Source organism: Brachyistius frenatus, unplaced genomic scaffold, assembly GCF_029030835.1.
Source record: "Brachyistius frenatus isolate BFR_SWC_R1_liver_20210118 unplaced genomic scaffold, ASM2903083v1 Contig_102, whole genome shotgun sequence".
In the NCBI taxonomy this organism is placed as follows: domain Eukaryota; kingdom Metazoa; phylum Chordata; class Actinopteri; family Embiotocidae; genus Brachyistius; species Brachyistius frenatus.
In genome coordinates, this window is record NW_027210701.1 from 1034829 (window position 1) to 1055127 (window position 20299).

At 45.1% G+C, this 20299-nt stretch overlaps 1 protein-coding gene across 3 annotated transcripts; it reads right to left on the reverse strand.

The window, feature by feature from the left end:
• Positions 1-254: 254 nt before the first annotated feature.
• LOC138628524 (otoferlin-like) lies at positions 255-19892 on the reverse strand. Of its 3 annotated transcripts, none has more exons than XM_069711609.1 (42): positions 19744-19892; positions 18901-18968; positions 17924-18050; positions 17792-17846; positions 17534-17665; positions 17391-17453; positions 16737-16821; positions 16445-16604; positions 16185-16371; positions 15917-16103; positions 15619-15842; positions 15130-15238; positions 14877-15048; positions 13880-14000; positions 13686-13786; positions 13521-13611; positions 13324-13440; positions 13095-13247; positions 12820-13009; positions 12611-12735; positions 12399-12530; positions 11580-11741; positions 11359-11478; positions 11125-11286; positions 10868-11030; positions 10672-10745; positions 10563-10589; positions 10354-10485; positions 10185-10254; positions 8436-8548; positions 8210-8347; positions 7947-8078; positions 7688-7815; positions 7431-7601; positions 7157-7317; positions 6403-6545; positions 6228-6316; positions 6030-6128; positions 5699-5940; positions 5356-5534; positions 5010-5110; positions 255-666 (listed from the first exon to the last, which is right to left on the reverse strand). In XM_069711609.1, exons 2-42 carry the CDS (start codon positions 18944-18946, stop codon positions 486-488), a joined length of 5364 nt encoding a protein of 1787 aa, XP_069567710.1. In that variant the 5' UTR covers positions 18947-18968; positions 19744-19892; the 3' UTR covers positions 255-485. The 3 variants fall into 3 exon arrangements, with proteins under 3 accessions (XP_069567710.1, XP_069567711.1, XP_069567709.1); XM_069711610.1 differs by having other exon boundaries at positions 8436-8518; positions 12396-12530; XM_069711608.1 differs by having other exon boundaries at positions 12396-12530.
• Between the last annotated feature and the right edge of the window lie 407 nt (positions 19893-20299).

Below are 20299 nucleotides of genomic sequence, written 5' to 3' on the forward strand. Positions count from 1 at the left end.
TGAACGAGGGGACGCATTCCTCCCTTTTAAAAGAATCGTAGTTCTATTAGACGCTCCGGGATGAAATCCAGATGAGACAAAGCCTTGTTAGAGCTCCAGAACTACTAATTATTAAACAAGGTGCACAGTCTCCTTTCGGTTTCCTCATGTACAAACAAAGACGAGTATGAACAGATGACACGACCACCACAGAACTGCAGGACGTCAATTTATTCACAAATATCATACAAACACAGAAGGAAGAAAATCTGAGCTCCAACACAAGCAAACTCTCCTAAACACGATCATTTTATCAATAAAACAGATTTTCAGCTGGATGGATTTAATGGAAACAAGAAAAGCAACATACATTAATCATTACACTCAGGATGTTTGATTAGCACTGAAATTGTAATAGTGATGCAAATTGGAAAAAACATTCACACAACAATACAAATGTTTAACGAAGGCACACGCTTTGAAAACCCTGCTGTTGTTTGTTTTTTTTAAGCTCCCAGCATCTTCTTCACCATGTAGCCCGGCATGTTGTACAGGAACAGACCCAGGATGGCCAGCAGCAGCAGGGCTGTGACGATCTTGATGGTCAGCCACCTGTACTGGTCACACAGCAGGTGTTTTGCAGCCTTGAAAGGGATGAGGAACCAGAGGAGGGCGATGTCTGGACGGCTGGAGTAGCACAGAGACAAAACAAACCAAAGTAATCAATGCATTCCTCAGGTTCTACGACCACGTTTCCAATCATGTAAACCCAATTTTAATTGAAAATGCTGAGTTTGAAATCACTGCATGGGCTCAGGAACACTATTGTCTGTGAACACAGTTCATCGCTGCATCTACGAATGCCAGTTAAAACTCTACGAAATGGAAAAATGTCGTGTGGTCTGACAAATCAGAGCTTGAGATTCTTTTTGAAAAATCATGGACGTCACATCCTCCGGGCTAAAGAGGAGAGGGACCACCCAGCTTGTTACCAGCGCACAGTTCAAAAGCCAGCTGTGAGATGCATTGATATGGACTAATTAGAAATAAAACATTTGACATGTTGTCATTGGTCTGTTTTCAATTAAATATGGGTTTACATGATTCTGTTTTTATTTACATTTTACACAGCGTCCCAACTCTTTTAGAAACAGGGTTTTATCAGTGTACAAGTTCCTGCATGATGGAACCTGAAGTACAACCTCTGCACCACGGTCTACAGTCATGTTGGTGCAGACGTGGTATCAAGAAGAAAGATATGACAGATATATAAGGAAAGAGGAAATGACAAGAACCAGGAGAATAATTACTGGTTCAACTAATTAATCTCTAAATAAAAAGAATAGACAAAACATTTCAAATCTGGTGTAAAATGTTTTTTTTAAACTTGATTTTCTTGTGATATAATTTTTCAAACTGTTCATTTAATAATGAATCAAACATTTGTTCAACATTAAAGATGTTTCCTTATTTTTTTTTAAAGGGTTTTATGGCCTGGAAGGAAGTGACAAAGCAGAGATGAGAAAGAATGGAAAAACCGCACCATGTGGTTTTATGAATAAATTAAGTTCTACTGTGAAGCTGCTGCCCAAAAAAAAAATTAGGGAAGCTTCATGAGAACACTGAACAAAATAACTTCAGTCCATATCACCACAATAAAAACTGTATTTAATGTAATACGTCAGTCAGCAGAGCAACAGGGAGGATTTGGTTCCTGGTTTGTTTTAATCTTAATGATCATGTGAATTAACAGGATGTGGCTCCTCTTCATCACCTGTTTGGCCACACTGGTCCTACTTTTACAGACTTTTATTTTGATGAGGTTTTCTGGAAGATTAAAATCCTCCAGCACACCGTTGTGTACGAAGATATACAGTGGGTACGGAAAGTATTCAGACCCCTTTAAATTTTTCACTCTTTGTTTCATTGCAGCCATTTGCTAAAATCAAAAAAGTTCATTTTATTTCTCATTAATGTACACTCAGCACCCCATCTTGACAGAAAAAAAACCAGAAATGTAGAAATTTGTGCAAATTTATTAAAAAAGAAAAACTGAAATATCACATGGTCATAAGTATTCAGACCCTTTGCTCAGTATTGAGTAGAAGCACCCTTTTGAGCTAGTACAGCCATGAGTCTTCTTGGGAATGATGCAACAAGCTTTTCACACCTGGATTTGGGGATCCTCTGCCATTCTTCCTTGCAGATCCTCTCCAGTTCCGTCAGGTTGGATGGTGAACGTTGGTGGACAGCCATTTTCAGGTCTCTCCAGAGATGCTCAATTGGGTTTAGGTCAGGGCTCTGGCTGGGCCAGTCAAGAATGGTCACGGAGTTGTTCCGAAGCCACTCCTTTGTTATTTTAGCTGTGTGCTTAGGGTCATTGTCTTGTTGGAAGGTGAACCTTCGGCCCAGTCTGAGGTCCAGAGCACTCTGGAAGAGGTTTTCTTCCAGGATATCTCTGTACTTGGCCGCATTCATCTTTCCTTCAATTGCAACCAGTCGTCCTGTCCCTGCAGCTGAAAAACATCCCCATAGCATGATGCTGCCACCACCATGTTTCACTGTTGGGATTGTATTGGGCAGGTGATGAGCAGTGCCTGGTTTTCTCCACACATACCGCTTAGAATTAACGCCAAAAAGTTCAATCTTGGTCTCATTAGACCAGAGAATCTTATTTCTCATTGTCTGGGAGTCCTTCATGTGTTTTTGTGGCAAACTCTATGCGGGCTTTCATACGTCTTGCACTGAGGAGAGGCTTCCGTCGGGCCACTCTGCCATAAAGCCCCGACTGGTGGAGGGCTGCAGTGATAGTTGACTTTGTGGAACTTTCTCCCATCTCCCTACTGCATCTCTGGAGCTCAGCCACAGTGATCTTTGGGTTCTTCTTTACCTCTCTCACCAAGGCTCTTCTCCCACGATTGCTCAGTTTGGCTGGACGGCCAGGTCTAGGAAGAGTTCTGGTCGTCCCAAACTTCTTCCATTTAAGGATTATGGAGGCCACTGTGCTCTTAGGAACCTTGAGTGCTGCAGAAATTATTTTGTAACCTTGGCCAGATCTGTGCCTTGCCACAATTCTGTCTCTGAGCTCCTTGGACAGTTCCTTCGACCTCATGATTCTCATTTGCTCTGACATGCACTGTGAGCTGTAAGGTCTTATATAGACAGGTGTGTGCCTTTCCTAATCAAGTCCAATCAGTTTACTTAAACACAGCTGGACTCCAATGAAGGAGTAGAACCATCTCAAGGAGGATCAGAAGAAATGGACAGCATGTGAGTTAAATATGAGTGTCACAGCAAAGGGTCTGAATACTTATGACCATGTGATATTTCAGTTTTTCTTTTTTAATAAATTTGCACAAATTTCTACATTTGTTTTTTTCTGTCAAGATGGGGTGCTGAGTGTACATTAATGAGAAATAAAATGAACTTTTTTGATTTTAGCAAATGGCTGTAATGAAACAAAGAGTGAAAAATTTAAACGGGTCTGAATACTTTCCGTACCCACCGTATTCATGAGCAGCTTCCTCTTCCTTCTTTACTCTTTGAATGTTTATCTCAACGCTGGATAAAATCTGTTCCTACAACTTGACACGGCCATTTTCATGTCTTCTTTTGGTTTTAGGTCTGAGCTGCTTTAGTCTCCTCTGGTCCCTCTTCTTTGTCTGGCAGGTATCTGAAGTTTTTATCTCTGCTTTTAAGAGACCAGGTTTCCCCTCAGGAAGTGTGTTGCTGATTTATCTTCAGGTTTTCTCATGCATGTGCTTCATCAGTGAGGACAGTGAGTCTCTCTCCACTCCGACTTCATGTAAATATTTTAAATAAAAATAAATCTGAATCTTCAACATCAAATAAACACCGAAGGAGTTTCATCAAATCTGTACGATCCGCCACATGAACACGAAACTGATCAGATTTTAAACAAAAGGTATAGTTTTTGTCACCTGATAGCTTCAAGGTAATATACGAATATTCGGTTAAATTGACTTCTATTCTTTTGTGAATGCATTCAAACCCAGGTCATCCTGCTGCTGTTTTATCTACAACTACAAGGATGGATCAGTAAGCTGTAAGACTGCTCCTGTTGCGAGCGAGCGTGCCTGACAAAATTGTTACCACTTCCTCGTCAGGGTCCTACCTTCCTTCTCCTCCATGCATGTCAGGCTGCTGCACACCGCGCAACGGGAGCAGTCTCTGAGCTTACTGATCCACCCCTTGGTCCTGTTTGCTGTTTAAAATGCTGAGACTGAAGTGAAAGTACGGACAGGAAGTGTGGAGGACACAGGAGTCATTAGTGAAGCTGCTGGAACCTTCAAGTCAAACTCCCAGCATTTTCTTGACCGTGTAACCGGGCATGCTGTAGAGGAAAAGAGGCAGCATGGCCAGCAGCACCAGGGCCGCGACAATCTTGATGGCCAGCCACTTGCACTGGCTGCAGACCAAGTGTTTAGTGGCCTTGAAGGGAGTGAGGAACCACAGAAGGCTGGTGTCGGGACGGCTGGAGGGGCAAAGAGGAGCATGTTCAGTGATTCAGGCATCGACACAGTGGAGATCTGCTGTTACTCTGATTTTACTGTAAATGACGAATCACAGTCAAAGGAAATATTCACAGAATATTAAAAATAATATAAACAAAGAAAGAGCAACTTACCAGGTAAACAAAGAGGATCCTGGCTTTAAGTCCAGAGCTGTGCCGAAGTGAATTCGTACAAATGTCTCTCCTCAATTCAGGAAATTGCTGATTTTTTTTTTATTGAAATTTATTTTTCTTTAGGTTTTTTTTAAATGTTTCTTTCAGAGTTTTATTTAAAAAAAAATTGTTTTTAACATTTTGTTTATCATCATTTTATTATCACAGCATTTATTGTGTTATTAGTTTGCATTTTTGGAGTCAAGCTGGAATTTTGACTGTAAAACCCGAACGTGCACTGGTGTGTGTGTGTGTGTGTGTGTGTTGAAGTCACAGAGTAAACTCGACGACGTCACTGAGAAGAGAATAGATCAGACATAAGAGTGTGCGGGCCGACTCATACTTGGGTTTCTCCAGCGGATCCGGTTCATTTCGTCCTTCACCAACCGGACTTTTCTCGGCTTCCTCTCCGGTCAGCAAGTGAAGCTCTGCCTCCACTTTCCCCTGTAAAGACAGAAAACATGTCAGTCACCATGTGATATTTTTCATTCATTAATTGGTCGGTCCAGTTTGAAATATCTCAACAACGATTGGTCGGATTTTGGTCCCCAGCTGGTGTTCCATGCTGATTAGTAAGCGTGAGCATGCTAACATGCTAACCTCTGATGGTGAACATGGTGAGTATTGTATCTGGTTAGTATCTGTATGTTAACCAGCATCATGTGACCTTCCTCCTGGCTGCGACTCACCGTGAGCTCAAACTCGTCGTCTTCATTTCGGGCCACAAACGGCCACCAGCCTTTGATCCTCTTCTGTTTGAAGATGGACACCGTCGGCATCTCCGATTCGTTGGTCACCATCTCGATGCTGCACTGCTTGGGGGTCTTTGCACCGCGAGGGAACCGGTTCAGGTCCAGCTCTATCGCACCTGTCAGGACAGATTTAAAGTGAATTTACACACTGGAGCAGATGTGAATCAATAAACAGGGAAAAACTTAAAAGAAAAGTTTTTATTCTGAAATTTGACCTCTATTTAACAGAAGCAGTCTGTAAACAAACCTCTGAAAAATGATTACTCTAAACGATAAATACCTAGAAAGTCGTCTGCTGAGAAGTGATCGGCGTCCCACACTTGCAGATTGAGACGAATTGGGATCTTGTACTCCGTCTCATCCCACGCGAACATGGACTCTTTTTTCGAGATGACGATCTTCTCCTCGGCCATGAGGTAGTCGAATGGGTAAACGAAGCGCCAGTTGAAGTTGCCCTCTCCGGTGATTGAGTGGTAGTGGACGTCCGTGTCCTGCTTGTCCTCCTGCTGTCCTTTCAACCAGCTGTGACAGGAAACAACAGATTCACAGCTCGCATCAAACCAAGAATCAAAGTTAGACACACGGGGAGAATGAGGAAAACATGTATTTACCCTCGCACAAATATGTCGCTCGACTTCTCGCCGGTGAAGATATCATCGTCCTCGAGAACGACTTCATCCGTGTTCCAAATGATCACCCTCAGTTCAAACCTGCAAGCACACAATGAAACATCAGGTGAGACTTTTATCAGAGTTTTCGGATCAGCTAAAGCGTGTCTGAAAGCTGCGAGTTGAAAACTGGACTCGTACTTCTTTGGTTTCCGCGGTGAGATGTCGAGGGCGGGGCCCGGAGCCGTCATGTCCTTCGGGAACATGTCCACCCACATCTCGATTCTTCCCTAAAGAATACAAGAACAAGCTGACTTTTAGGACACTTCAGAGAAGTAAGGGAGGACGTCTGAGTGACGTGAGCGTGACGACCGACCTGTTCGATCCCCGGTTTGTCCGGGTGCAGCAGCGGTCGGGTCTCCACGTGCTCTGGGACCAGTTTACAGCCGACTCGGGGGATTTCCTCCCAGTGCTTCAGCACCGTCAGAGCGAGATGTTCGTCCGTCTGCTTCTTCAGACCTGAGTGACATCGGCATACTTCTGCATGATCGCTCTGAGACTCCATACTCCATCACACAGGATCAGACTTTAACATGTAAACCAGAGGTCTTCAACCCTTTTAGCTGCTCATGTTTAGTAACATTTATTCATAAAGCTGAGCTCCACCCAAACCAGCTGAATCAGGATGTGCACTTTTTTATGTCTGCATTTTTATTACGTTTTCAATTGAAAGGGGGAGGGGCTATTTTCTCTATCTACAAATACACAGATGTTCCCTACATGTCAACTGCATCTCCTGTGTGGCCAAACTGGTCAAATAAATTGTTCTAATATAAGACTTAATAAACAAAATCCAGTGTTTCCCTTCGATGGGGAACTTAATATGGCTGGACCCTGTGTGAAACTGGAGGGCTTTGAATTTGAAAAGTCGCGGCCGTGACTTTAATCTCTCACTCTTTCTGATTTCTGAGCAGCCGTTTGTTTCCAGATCAGTATGAGAGTCTCTGCTGTGTTTCTCTCCTCTGATCTCCGTGTGTCTCACTGTGGGTAGAGCTCCACCTCTGCTGTGTTTCGGTACAGTGATGTTCGTCATCAGTTAATAATCAGGTTCAGGAGCAACGTGAAGATACCGTTTTCATCCTCGATCTCGGTCGGTGCCATGAAGACGCGGTTCTCCACCTTCACTCGTCCTCCGGGGCCGTAGTGGGGCCCGTCCAGTTTGCCTTCTTTGCAGAGCTTAGCCAGGATTTGTGTGGGTTTCATGGGGTCTCGCCACACGTTGTAACCATGACTACAGAGGGCAGCAATAAAGAAATAAAGTCAGTTTCCTTCACTGTGACTGAACTCTGGAAATAATTTCCTCCACATGTTGTGGCAGCAGGAAGTTCGCTCTTTGGTTCTTACATGGCGTAGTTACGTGTGATCCCACACGTGGCCCGGTGTTTGCTGTAGAAGCGGTTCTCCAGGTCCAGTTTAGTCTCCCCGATCAGATCGTCGGTCCCCACCAGATCCCAGTCGTAGATGGACACGGCGAGGGTGGAGTCCATCGGGAACGTGGCCTCCACGTCGAATGATCTGATAGGATGTTAACATGTTATTTTTCTATCAAACCTGGAAGATCACCTGAATACTGAGACTCTGATACAGAATTATTGACTGACTTTCCAAACAGAGGGTTGAGCTGTTTGGAGATGTAGTTCTCTTTGTCTTTGATCTCTGTTTTTCCAAGTCTAATGGCGATGTAGGGGTCGGCCTTCCCGTTAATGTCAGCGGGGTGCAGATCAGTCGCCTGCAAACAAACAGGGATGATCACAGTGAAGCTGACCCCCTGACCTCAACCTGACCTCTACCTGACCTTCATCGGACCTCCACCTGACCTCTGCCTGACCTCCACCACAGTAAACAGAAGACGTGACTTACCCTGATGACGTAGATGCGGACCAGGATGTTGATGGGGTCGTTGTGAGGGATATTCTGAAACATTCCCATGTTAGAGTCGAAGCTCATGTCTCGCTGCGTATCGTCCGACACTTTGTACATGCAGAGGGAGCCCTGCACGGACAGGTAAACACACGAGAGGACACACGGACAGGTAAACACACGAGAGTACGCACGGACAGATAAACACATGAGAGGATGCAGGGGAGACGACACAGAGAGAAAACACCTGGAGATCATCTTACTTTGAACTTTCCAACAATCCTGTCTTCGTCTGTCACGTTCTGGTCGTCATCGTCGCCTCCCTTCCCTCTGAACAGGTTGAAACTGTGCAGCCAGTCCTCAAAGCTGTCAAATTCCCCTTCCAGTTCTTTAGGATACACCTGGTTAGAACAAAAATACATTTCATTTATTACATTATCTGGTATCAAGACGTCCATCACTCCAGACACACAGCTGTCAGATGAATACCTTCAACTCATCCAGCTTCGGCTTCTTCTTCTCGAACGGGTCGAGCACTTGTCTCTTCTTCTTCCCCTTCCCTCTCTTGGTGCCTTTCACAGGAGAGTCATCAGGTTTGATATCTGAGTGTAGGTTAGCAGCGAGGATCGAGTGAAAGGAGAGGGGGTGGGTGAAGGAGCAGATAAAACACTCGAGACATGAATTCCACATGAAAGTTGCCAAAACCAGCTTTGACTGTGGCCCACTGAACTGCAGTAAACAGTTCAGTAGGGATACTCTGCAGGATCCTCAAGGCAGGCCACTGCACAGTCTTTATAAAGTTAATTAAACACTAACGTAACTGCTTCTTGTCTTAATAATCCAAATCATGCCAAGTCAAAGTACAACCCCATTTCCAACAGCTGCGACGCTGTGTAAAATGTGATAATTTGTAAATCATGTAAATCTATATTGAATTGAAAATACACAATAGAAATTTTATAGTTTTATGGAAAATATAAGCTAATTTTGAATTTGATGGCAACAACACGTTTCAAAAAAGCTGAGACATGGTCAACAAAAGACTGGAAAAGTTGTGTAATGCAAAAAAAACCCACCTGGTGGAACATCTCAACTAATTATAATTAGGTTACCCGGCAACAGATCAGTAACATGATTGGGTATAAAAAGATCATTTCAGAGAGGCAGAGTCTCTCAGCAGTGAAGATGGGGAGAGATTCACCATTCTGTGGAAGACTCTGTGGGAAAATAGTGCAACAATTCAATAATGATGTTCTTCAATGTAAAATTCTGTGCTGGAAATCACTGCATGGGCTCAGGAACACTTCTGAAAACCAGTCTGTGAACACAGTTCATCGCTGCATCCACAAATGCAGGTTAAAACTCTACCATGCAAAGAAGAAACCATAAATAAACATGAACCGGAAACACTGCCTTGTTCTTTGGTCCCAACAAAGGAGGCAAGAATGGGACATTTCACTTTCAAAACTCCAGCAACCAGTCTCCTCAGTTCTCAAACGTTTGCATAGTGTTGTTCAAAGAAGAGGGGATGCAACACAGTGCTAAACATGACCCTGTCCCAACTTTTTTTTTTAAATGTGTTGCTGCCATCAAATTCAAAATAAGCACATATTTTTTTAATTTGGTATGTTGCTATTTTCACTTAAATATGGATTTACATGATTTGTAAATCATCACATTCATTTTTTTTGGTGACATTTTACACAGAGTCCCGATTTCTTTAAAAACACTTGGTTGTACATGGAGTAAAATGCATCATATGATACTGTTTATTGTACATCTGTACGTTTTACATACAGAGTTTAAACAGCAGAGAACTGAACATGTTTTAGGTTTATATCACTGAACTTCTTGTGTGTTTTCTTATTGACAACTTTCATGGGCAGCATACGGCTCATATGCACTTATGGGAAGGAAAAGCAGCATCCCACGAATGGAAATTTGGATTCATGTCAGCGTCTACATGGAGGCATTCTCAGGCTACGAGGGTCACTACTGAACTGTAGAGGGAAACAGGAGAGTTAGTGAGCTCATAAAGGATGAACCAGCATGGATTCAAAATGAAAAATAACATGTCGTATCAGCATTAATACTGTGATTCTCTGTTCTGTCACCAAGAAACGACGGCTGAGACGTGACAGGAAGTTCAGATAATCAAAGACAGCCTCTGTAACATCGTTTGAATAGAGAACACATGGTGAGACAAACCTGAACCTGGTCTGGTTTCTAAGGTTTTACCTCCGTCTGTAATGTCCGCGTCCTCTTTGTCCTCTGAGTCTGAGAGAGCGGCTTCCTGAGCTTTCAGTGCCTGAAGGAGCAGAAACTTCATGTCTCAACCGGCCTCTTCAAGGTCACCAGACCTCCAAAACTTTTACATCTGAGCGGATCGAGCGGTCAGAAGACTCACCTCTGTTAGAGTTTCAATGGAGACAAAGTATTTGGACCACCAGTCCAGCATGCTCTCATCCAGCTCCTCCTCCTCAGCCTCATCGCCCTTCTTCCTCTTCTTCTTTTTCCCCTTTCCATCTTTGTCATCATCCTTTTTCAGGTAACACAGTTTGTGTGAGTGAAGCTCAACAGATCTTTGATTAAAAGCTGCCACGTCGCTCTGCTTACCTCGACTTTGACCACAGCGTCGGAGCACTACGGGGAACACCACATGGAATCATTATTTCTCAGCCTGGTGCATCACAGCTGTGTTTTAACTCCAAAAAGTGAAACTCACAGAGTCCAGTTTGACCACCGTTTCCATCTTCTTACAGGCCGGATCGGGTTCCATGTTGACGACAATAATTTCCTCTGAAAGGCCAAAGAATTTATGGATTTCGTCACCTACGGTACAAAATACTACCATGCAGAGACAAACAGATGAAACATAATTGTGGGAGACACTGGTGGCCCCCTGTGGGTGTGACCCGTACCTGTGGTGGTGTAGTTGTTGGCCTGCTTGTCTGCTCCCCTGTAGATGAACTTCCTCAGCGTGGTGACAGCGTTGGAGCCGACCAGAGTGTAGCGTCCAAACGCTCTGCAGTCCACCACGCGGATGTTCAGCGGCGGGTGGAGCAGCTCGTTCTCGGGAAGATCCTGACCCACAAAATCCAGAGTGAGTTTCACCGAGCAGACGTTTAACAGATGATGGAAAACTACATGTTATCGGAGGAATTTAAAGACACAGTACCACTTCAAACCACTTGACCAGCGTGCTGAAGTTGGGGTTTTTCTTGTAGTTGGAGATGAGCGCCGACTGGATTCCCTTTCCGGCGCACTCGATGTCGACACGAGGCCGGTCCACCTGAGCCAGGTTGACCCTCTTCAGGTCCCTCAGGCCCCAGAACAAAACCTACAGGAGAGACATGTTAAACAGATTCACTTCCTTTAAATACAGCTGCTCAGGTCAAAGGTCAGTCCTCACCTCGATCCGATACTTGCTGAGCACGGGTCGGATCCCCAGTGGGACTGGCAGGATGGGGCCGCGGTCCATATCTGTGGGACCATCGATGGGAGGCAGGTCGGCCTTTCCGTTGGGTCCGATCTACCAGAGGAGACAGAGGATCAGGAGACAGCAGCAGGGACGGACACAAAGCTGGACACAACACACAGCTGGACACAGAGGTGGATGGCGTCTCCGCTCACCTGCAGCAGCTCGAAGGCTGCCAGCATCTCTCCGGCAGTGCAGTTCCCTCGGTAGATCTGATAGTACTCCAGCTGTGGCGGGAAGCGCGGCGGACCGTAGTGCTCGTCCGCCATCTTCACGACGGGCTTTGCAAAGGTCCGGCCCATGAAGTCAGCTTTACCCTGGCAGCGGAGGACACACGGTGAGACGTGAGAATACAGAAATGATGAAATGATAATAAAATAAAAATAAAAAAAGAGACCAGAGAAGGATGACAGTGGTGAAGGTACTGATTGGTCCTGACAGCAGGAGGAAACATGGCAGAGGTGCTCATGTTTTCAGGCAGAGATGATGAGAAGGATGAAACCAAGCTGCCTAAAATAACCAGTGAACTGCAAAACAGATGTTCAGTGAATAATCCAGGATCAAATCTTTCTTGCAGTTAGTGGTTATAAAGAGTCCAAATTCCTGTTAATCCAAAAAACACAGACTTCACTTAAAGGGATGCAGCAGGGACAAGTGGACCGTGGCGGGTCCGTCCGTCCTGATGGCCACGTCTTGTCCCTCCTGCGTGCCTTTCAGTCCAGTCTACTCTGCACACGTGACAGTGCTGCTACAGCACAACAAGCCAGGCCACACTCTACTTATCCAACGGGTCATCCCAAACAACGGAGTTAACGTCAGGAGCAAACGTGAAACCATCGGTCAGTTTCACAAACATCCGCTCAACGAAAACGTACAACATGATGCTGAGGAGCTCAAATTAACGACAGACTGATGAAGACAAGGAGTTTGATAGAACAGTTCTGAGTGTGAAGGGCCAATTGGCGTCTCACCACGGTGTCCTGGTCGTAGATCTCGATGACGATGATGGGCGGGTCGTCTCTCAGCTCGGTGGCCTCTCCGAACAGCTCCACGTTCTCGAGCACCAGCAGCTGGTCCCACGTGGGGCAGAGGGTCTCCGCCAGGATCTGTGGGACCAGAACATGGTGATCCAGAACCCGCTGCCGTACCAAAGAATCGTGCAAACGGACGGGAAACCGATGCTCACCTCGGTGACCTGGGTCTGCGTAGAGAAGAAGACTCTGGCGAAGGGGTCGGACAGGCCGGTGCTGTCGGCAGCGAACAGGCTGCGGGCCTGGTACATGTGGACCCGGAGCTGGAAGATCTGCTTCACTGCAGGGAGAAGAGAGGCAGGTTTAAATGTGTTGTGTGTGTCTCCATCATCAGGACGTCTCTGCGTGTCGAAGGACGTCTTACTCATGTAGGTGAGGCTGATGGGCGGCGAGCACGGCAGCCCGGGTCCTCTGGACAGCTTGTTCTCCTCGAACCCGTTGGGCAGCCCGCTCAGGTAGTCCTTACGCTGCCGGTTCAGACCGAGCCACAGATAAATCTCGATCTTGGACTGGACCGTCCAGCCGGCGGGTCCGAAACCTTTCTTCCCTGGGATCTTCAGAGCAAGAAGATGATCAGGATAATATTCATTAGACGGGTTCAGTAAAAAAACAGGAAGTGGTCAGGAAACACGAGCTCACCCGGAGGAAGATGGTCTTGACCTTGCCGCAGTCCTTTCCCTGCTCCTCGACGATGCTGGAGAACAGGATGTCCTTGGAGGGGACGCGGGCGTAGGCGATGCGCTTCCCGTTACAGATCATCCAGATGAAGATGTCGGGGACGCTGTGCTGAGGCTGCAACAAACAGTAAACACCTGATTAAAAGAAACCGCTGGATGACGTGTGTGAAATCAGGAGATGAAGGTCGCACCTCGTTAGCCAGGAAGCGCAGCTTTGACAGGAAGTTCTGAGCCAGTTTGAGTTTGTCTCTCACGGTGCTCTTCTTCACCTGCGACCTCATGGCTTTGGCTTGTTGACCGATGTTCTCCTGGACGAACACAGAAGTCCAGAGTTTAACAGATGGAGCAGAAACTCATCAGGAAGAAGGAAGAAAACCAACGGACGTACCACTTCTGACATGCACAGCTTCAGACGCTCCCGGTCCAGTTTGGTTCGGCCCGCCTGGTTCTGGTCTTGGTTGGCCAACGACAGAAACTGACTGAAAGAGAAGATCAGAGTGAATACCGTGATTGTTGAATCAGACTCCATGTTCTCCGGCGTGTCCCTGCAGACCTGCATCCTTGGCTCAGCTCCTCCAAGACACCTCTGAGCCGCCGCTCCGGATACGCCTTCTCCGTCTTGATGATCTCTTGCACGTCGTTCAGCCCGTCCTCCTGTAACACAGTGACACACGGCGGTGACACATCAGCTGAAGGTTTGGAATGAGCAGGACTCTCCGCAGGGTGTCGGTAAAGAGGAGGACTTACCAGCTGGTCGGCGATGTTGTCGATGATGTTGGCGTTGAACAGCCTCCTCCTCTGATCCTGCCACCAACTCTTGATGTAAATACACGGCTTCCTCTCAAAGTACGGCAGGTGGAAGTAGTTCCTGTTCAAAGGTAAACAGTGATGTCAATCAATTAATCAAACTTTATTTACATAACACTTTTCATACAGTTTGGTGCAGTTCAAAGTGCTTAAAAGATGATTGACAGGAAAATTGTAATTATTTAAGAACAATTTAAAAACAATATTAAAAACAAATTTAAAGCAATTTAAAAAAACTATTTGAAACCAGAGGGTAGAGATGATAAAAATGCAGATTAAAAGTTAAAATAATCAAAGAAATCAAGTAAAATAAAAACTAGATTATGAAACTAAAAGTAGATAAAAATAAAACAAGAATAAAAATAAAGATAAAGAAATGCATTAAAGATATAAAAGCTGTTATAACAAAAAGTAATTTATAATAATAATATGTTAGATAGTTACGTTAGATTTGTTAGATAAATAGTTAGAATATACAAGAGCAGTAAAAGTGTGTAAAAGTAATTAAAAGATGGAAAAAGGTATGAAAATGTGAATAAACATACATAAATACACTTCAATCAAGTGTATTTTATCTGACAACAATACAAATAAAAATAAACGAATATTCTATTGAGTTTTTTTTAAAGGGTCAGTGTGTGTGGATTTAATAGAAGTATAATTTTCAGAAAGATGTTTCTTATTCATATAAAATCAGCCTGAAACTAAAAGTCACTGTGTTTTCATGACTTAATATTTCCACGTGTTTCTACGGCAGCCCCGAGGGGACAAACCAAACTCTGGCCTTTAATATTTTCCATCTTCATTTGGCTGCACTCCTCATCCTCACCACTACATGGCTCTACATCCTGCACACTGCTCCTTAATCATAACTACATATTATTGGGACAGGAAACAGGTTAGTCTCTGAGGTGCCTGATGATGTCACTGCTCTGACCGGTCGGTGATGACGGGCTTCATGGGCGGAGTCGTGGCCACGGAGGTCAGGTCTCCATCGTTATCCATCTCTTCGTCGCTGGAGTTGTGGATCAGCTCTGTCTCCTCCTCGTCGCTGTTGCCCTTCTTCCCCTTCGGCTTAGCGACTCCATCGATCTCGTTTCCATAGTAACCTGGAGACAGATGCAGCAGGGATGAAACACTGAACTGTCCTCTCACGTTCACACAGCGAGACGGCGCTCAGATGGAGATACCTATGGTGACCTCGAAGTTGATGGGCTTATCTCCGATCTTCCTGTCGATCATGGTCGCCTCCAGGAACGATCCGAACAGGAAGAACTCCTCCACCTTCCCCGTGGCGGTCTGACAGAGAACAGATCATGTGTGAGTCAATCATCAACCAGCAGTGACGTCACCTGTTGGTTTATGAACGTTATGAAGCCTCCAGTTCAGATTCTGTCCGTCGCCATCTTGCTAGTTCGGAGCGGTTTGGAGCAGGAAGTGACCGTATTTGGACGAGCTAGGGGAGGAGCCAGCGGTGGATCTGACTGATCTGATTGATCACATGTCATCGTGCTGGATAAACAGCGTGACTCACACCGTCCAACAACATTCATAAAAACAGACGTTAATAATGCAGCAGCTTGTTTCAGTAGAGAGCATCAATAATTCAAAAAGCCATCAGCCGGAAGGAACTGGAGCCTCCACCTTCCCGTTCCCCACCATCCCCATCAGCGACCCACCTCTGAGATGTTGGGCACCCCCTCCAGCTGCACGTCCGTGGAGCTGGTGATGTCGGGGGAGGAGGGGTCCAGGATCTCCACGCCGAGGCTGACGAGCAGCCGCGCCCTGAAGGACACGCCCTCCCCCTGCCCCTCGTTCAGCTCCTGGTACTCGTCCATCAGGGAGTAGGTGCGGGTGGAGCCGTACATGTTGACCCAGGCGGGGCCCAGTGTGGGCAGGAAGCCTGGGAGACACGATCAGACGGATCAGAACCTGCAGGACGGACGGATGGAGGCATTTCATCAGAGAGGGACTCACCTTTGTCGCCGTCGTTGGAAATCGTCCGCAGGTCCAAGAAGTGCGTTCCTATGGCAACGTCGTTGACTTTGTCCGAATCACGGATCTGGATCTTCATGCGTTTGCAGAGCGGCGGAAACATCTCGGTGAAAACGATCTGTTCGTTCCAGATGGGCTCGTAGCAGCTCTTCTGCACCGACGTTTTCCCCTGAAATCACACAGAACAAAGTCGGATCAGTTTATCGATCCGACTACATAAATAACATCTGTGATCCGTGTTCACACCCACCTTCTGTCCAGCGAACAGAACCTGGACGTACGGGTCCACCAGGTCCTTGTTCTCCCCAATGAAGGCCTTCTTGACGTTGGCCATGATGCTGGTGTTCATCCTGGGCAGCCCCTCGGCCCGGTAGATCTTCAGGTAGTACCGGGCCCACTGCCGCTCCGCAGGAACCCCTTCCGGGATCAGCAGGTTCCTGGAAAGAAATCAATGTGTTAAAAAATAAAATTTCTGATGACTCAGCAGCTGCGGTCATCTGTCTGATTCACCCTTCGATGTCGTCCTCGTCCTGTTCATTGGCCTTGTGAGGCGTCTTTATGTTGTCGCCCTTAGCCACGACGGCGATGTCACACTTCACGTAGCCTTTGCACCCCGCTGTGATGTCATCAGGGTCCGTCAGCAGGGCCCATTTGTGGTAGAACTGATGTTCTGAAAAACAGAGACAAATCAGAGAGTCCAGTTCAGGTCGGGTTCTGCTGTCTCTGTCCACCAGAGGTCTCCTGTCTGTCTGTCCGTCCCCTCGGGACACACTGATGATAACAGCTGATGTCCACTGATCACCTGGCTGATAGTAGATGGTACCGACGTCCAGTTTAAACATCCCCACCAGCGTTCCACTGCGCAGCAGGTTCTTGGAGTGGATCACCTGCAGGACACAAACAGGAAACAAACACTAAACAAACAGGAAACACATGTCCTGTGAAATACAACAAAACAACAAAAAACATCACCAAACTCCAACAGTTTCTCTCCCAGGCTGATACAGAGAAGCTTTTTATTTCCTCTACGTTTGACTGCTGCAGCGACTTCCTGTTTGTCCAATATAAACAATAAAGACCAAACAGACAGAACATATCTCTCCTGTTTTAAAGTCACTGCAGGGTATGAAATCAGCTGACCTCTCAGGCCTATTAAAAAATGTTTTCCTAACAGATGCTTCAGATCCTCCACTGATGGTTGTTTACAGAATCTCCACTGAAACTTATGGAGAGACCGCTGTGATGCTGTGGAATAACTGACCTGAAGATCTGATGCACAAGAAAACTTCAGACATTTCTTTTTAAGCTCGACTTCAAATGTTGTTCTTTTTTTTATTCTATTTTCTAAGTTTCTTGTTATGTCGCTCTGTGAATCACTTCAGAATGAAAAGTTCTGTATTAATAAAACTGAATTGATGTGAATCAATTGGATGTTTTTTTTTGGAGGGAAACTCACCGAGAGCTTCAGGATTTTGTCGAACATGACGTCTGGAGGGACGTGGAAGTCGAACACGAAGTACTGGAAGCAGAGCAGAGTGTGTGAATATAAACAGACACACGTGGAGATCCTTCTCCAGGTGCAGTGACGTCATCTCTCACCTCGTTGTAGTACGGGCAGTTGGTGGACTCCTTCATCGATGTGTACTTCTTGTCCTCTCCGATCTCCACGCACACCATCGGGTCCATGTTCAGTCCGATCAGCTGCCGCGCCTCGATCACCGTCACGCTGACCTGAAACCAGAAGACCCGCTGATTGACAGACAGCCTCTCTGATTGATTGACAGCGTGCTCTCTGATTGATTGACAGCCTGCTCTCTGATTGATTGACAGCCCCGCTCCCTGACGTCCTCCCCTCACCTGGTAGTCCACCGGTCGGCCGGAGCTCGGCTCCATCTTGATGTCCGGTTTTGATCTGCAGGACAGTCGGAGTCAATTTGAATCTCAGAGACACGAACAACATGATGACAGAAGAGTTATAAAGAACAGAACCTCTTGTTGGACACGTTGGTGGTGACAGCGGTGACCGAGGCCAGAGAGATGGTGTCCGGGTCGGGGCCTCCTCCCATGAACATGCCCTGCCGGTCCAGGTTCTCCGTCTCCAGAATCGCTGGCTCATCTGGAGGACAGAGGACAGACACACAGTGAGGACCAGTTGGGCAGTAAAACATGGGAGACTCTTATTCTGAAAATCCTGGTGCAACACATGTAATAATAAATGCATTTTTGCGTCCTGCACAATCTGCAGACCGACAACAAGATCATCATGTGCAGCTGTAGTTTTCAGGATGACAATAAATATGAAGGTATTTTTGAGTCTTTTATTATGCAAAAAAAAGTTTTGAGAGCAAATTTCTCAAATCAAAAATCAAGTTTGTAAGTAAAAATATTTTAACTGAGAATAAAATTATTTGAATTGTAAACAGTTTTGCTTTTAAAGTTTTGTTAGTTTGGGTCACAGAATTCAGAATTTTTCTTATTAAACTGTTTTCGTGTTACAAAAACACATTTGGTTGCATTGCTGTGGACCAATAAAAACTCCTGTCTCATCCATCAGAGTAGGCCCCGCCCACTACGTCCAACCCAACTCAAAAAGGCAGAATTTTGCAAATAAAACTTTTTGTAAACACAAAAAAGGCCGAGTTTCATAAACAAGTTCGGAATTCTGTGACCAAAACTAACAAAACTTTAAAGGCAAATCTGTCTAAATAGTTTTATTCTCAGTTCCAATATTTTTACTAACAAACTGGATTTTTGTTTGCAGTGCTAGAAATTTGCCCTCAAAATTTTTTTCTTCTGGTGCATAATAAAGGCACACAAAAACACCTTCATATTAATAGCTCTGTTAAAATCTGTTGTGGCGTTTTGTAAAATGTTCTTTAAAGGCCATAATCAGGATTCCTGTAACATCATCCGGGCGTCTCTCTCCTCTCCGACCCCGTTCTCTAAACGTCTCAGTGGTACGGTACCTCCGTTTCGGTCCTCTTTGTGTCCGCGGTGCTTACTGCGCTTCATGACTCCAGCAGCTCCGTGTGCTCTGAGGAGCAAAAAATGATTTATTCTTTCTTGGGAAATAAATTTCATGAAGAAGAAAACAAATATATAGTCAATGTTACTGACTACTTTCAATTAATTATGTATGTTAATCTCATTGTTTATGCATGCTCTGCAGAACACGTCTTCTGTCTTCATGTGGAAATCCACCAAACTTTAATCTGATGTTCTGCAGCTGCAATTAAAAACATCTGATGTTTGTCATGAAAAACAAAATGTGTGAAATATTCAGAAATATGAATTACAACAGAGAAGGTGTCAGTGAGCCGCCACTGCCTGCTTCAGCCTTTAAAAAGAGCCCTTCAGTTATTTAAATCAGCCGACTTGAATCCACCAACAGAGGATCTGTTTCACATGTTTAGTGACAAATAAAACACAATAATTAATCTAAAACAGGTTTCCATAAAAACTTTAAACATGATAAATAGTTCTGATTACTTCCAGCATCAGTAAACAGTTAAAGGACTGACACTTTGTTCTACATGTTTTCCATCCATCCTGTCTGTTTTTTTCAATCTATAAATCCATCGAATATTTTAAACACGCGTCACAATAAAAGGAATAATTATGATATATCATTATCAGCTGCATGTTGCACAGAAAAGTATAAACTCTGAGAAGAAGGATGCAAAACTGTAAAAACATCTGCAGAATACAAAGAAAGAACTTCTGTTTGAAGACAAACATCAGAAAGTGATGAAGCTGCAGATCTTCGAGGCCTGAAGGTGAAAGAAATATAATAACGTGATGATACGTACCATATAAGAGACGTGACTTTCTCCTCTTCTTCCTCCGAGCAGCTCTCAGAAGTTTCCTGCGACCTCTGAAACTCTTTTCTCTGTCCGGACGAAGGAAACAACTACATGAACATTTCAGACATTTCTTCTACTCCGAAGAGAAAAAGGCCAAAAAGTAAAGTTGGACAGAAAAGAGTCGGGTTTGTCCGTGTCTGGAGTTGGGCAGCGGCGATGTGATATGGCGATGAATTGTGCATGAGTGGTGAACCCGAGACTGGTAACTATAACTGTGGGCCTGCTGAGAGACGTCACTGTGATCGGAGGCTGCCAATCCGCAGCAGCTGCACAGGAGCCAGATTCAAGATGCTTCACAGCGGCAGAGAAACACATAAAAACACCTGAATCTGCACAGCATTTAAAGCATCTCAGAAATATGAAAGTCATCCGAGACGCTGCAAAGTGAAGAAAAGTTTGTGAGAACAGAAAACTCCTGGAAAAACTTCAAATGTGTGATGATCACAACGTCAGGTAATCAATACTCTGCAGCAACGTCACCACTGATCGGATTTCATGGAAC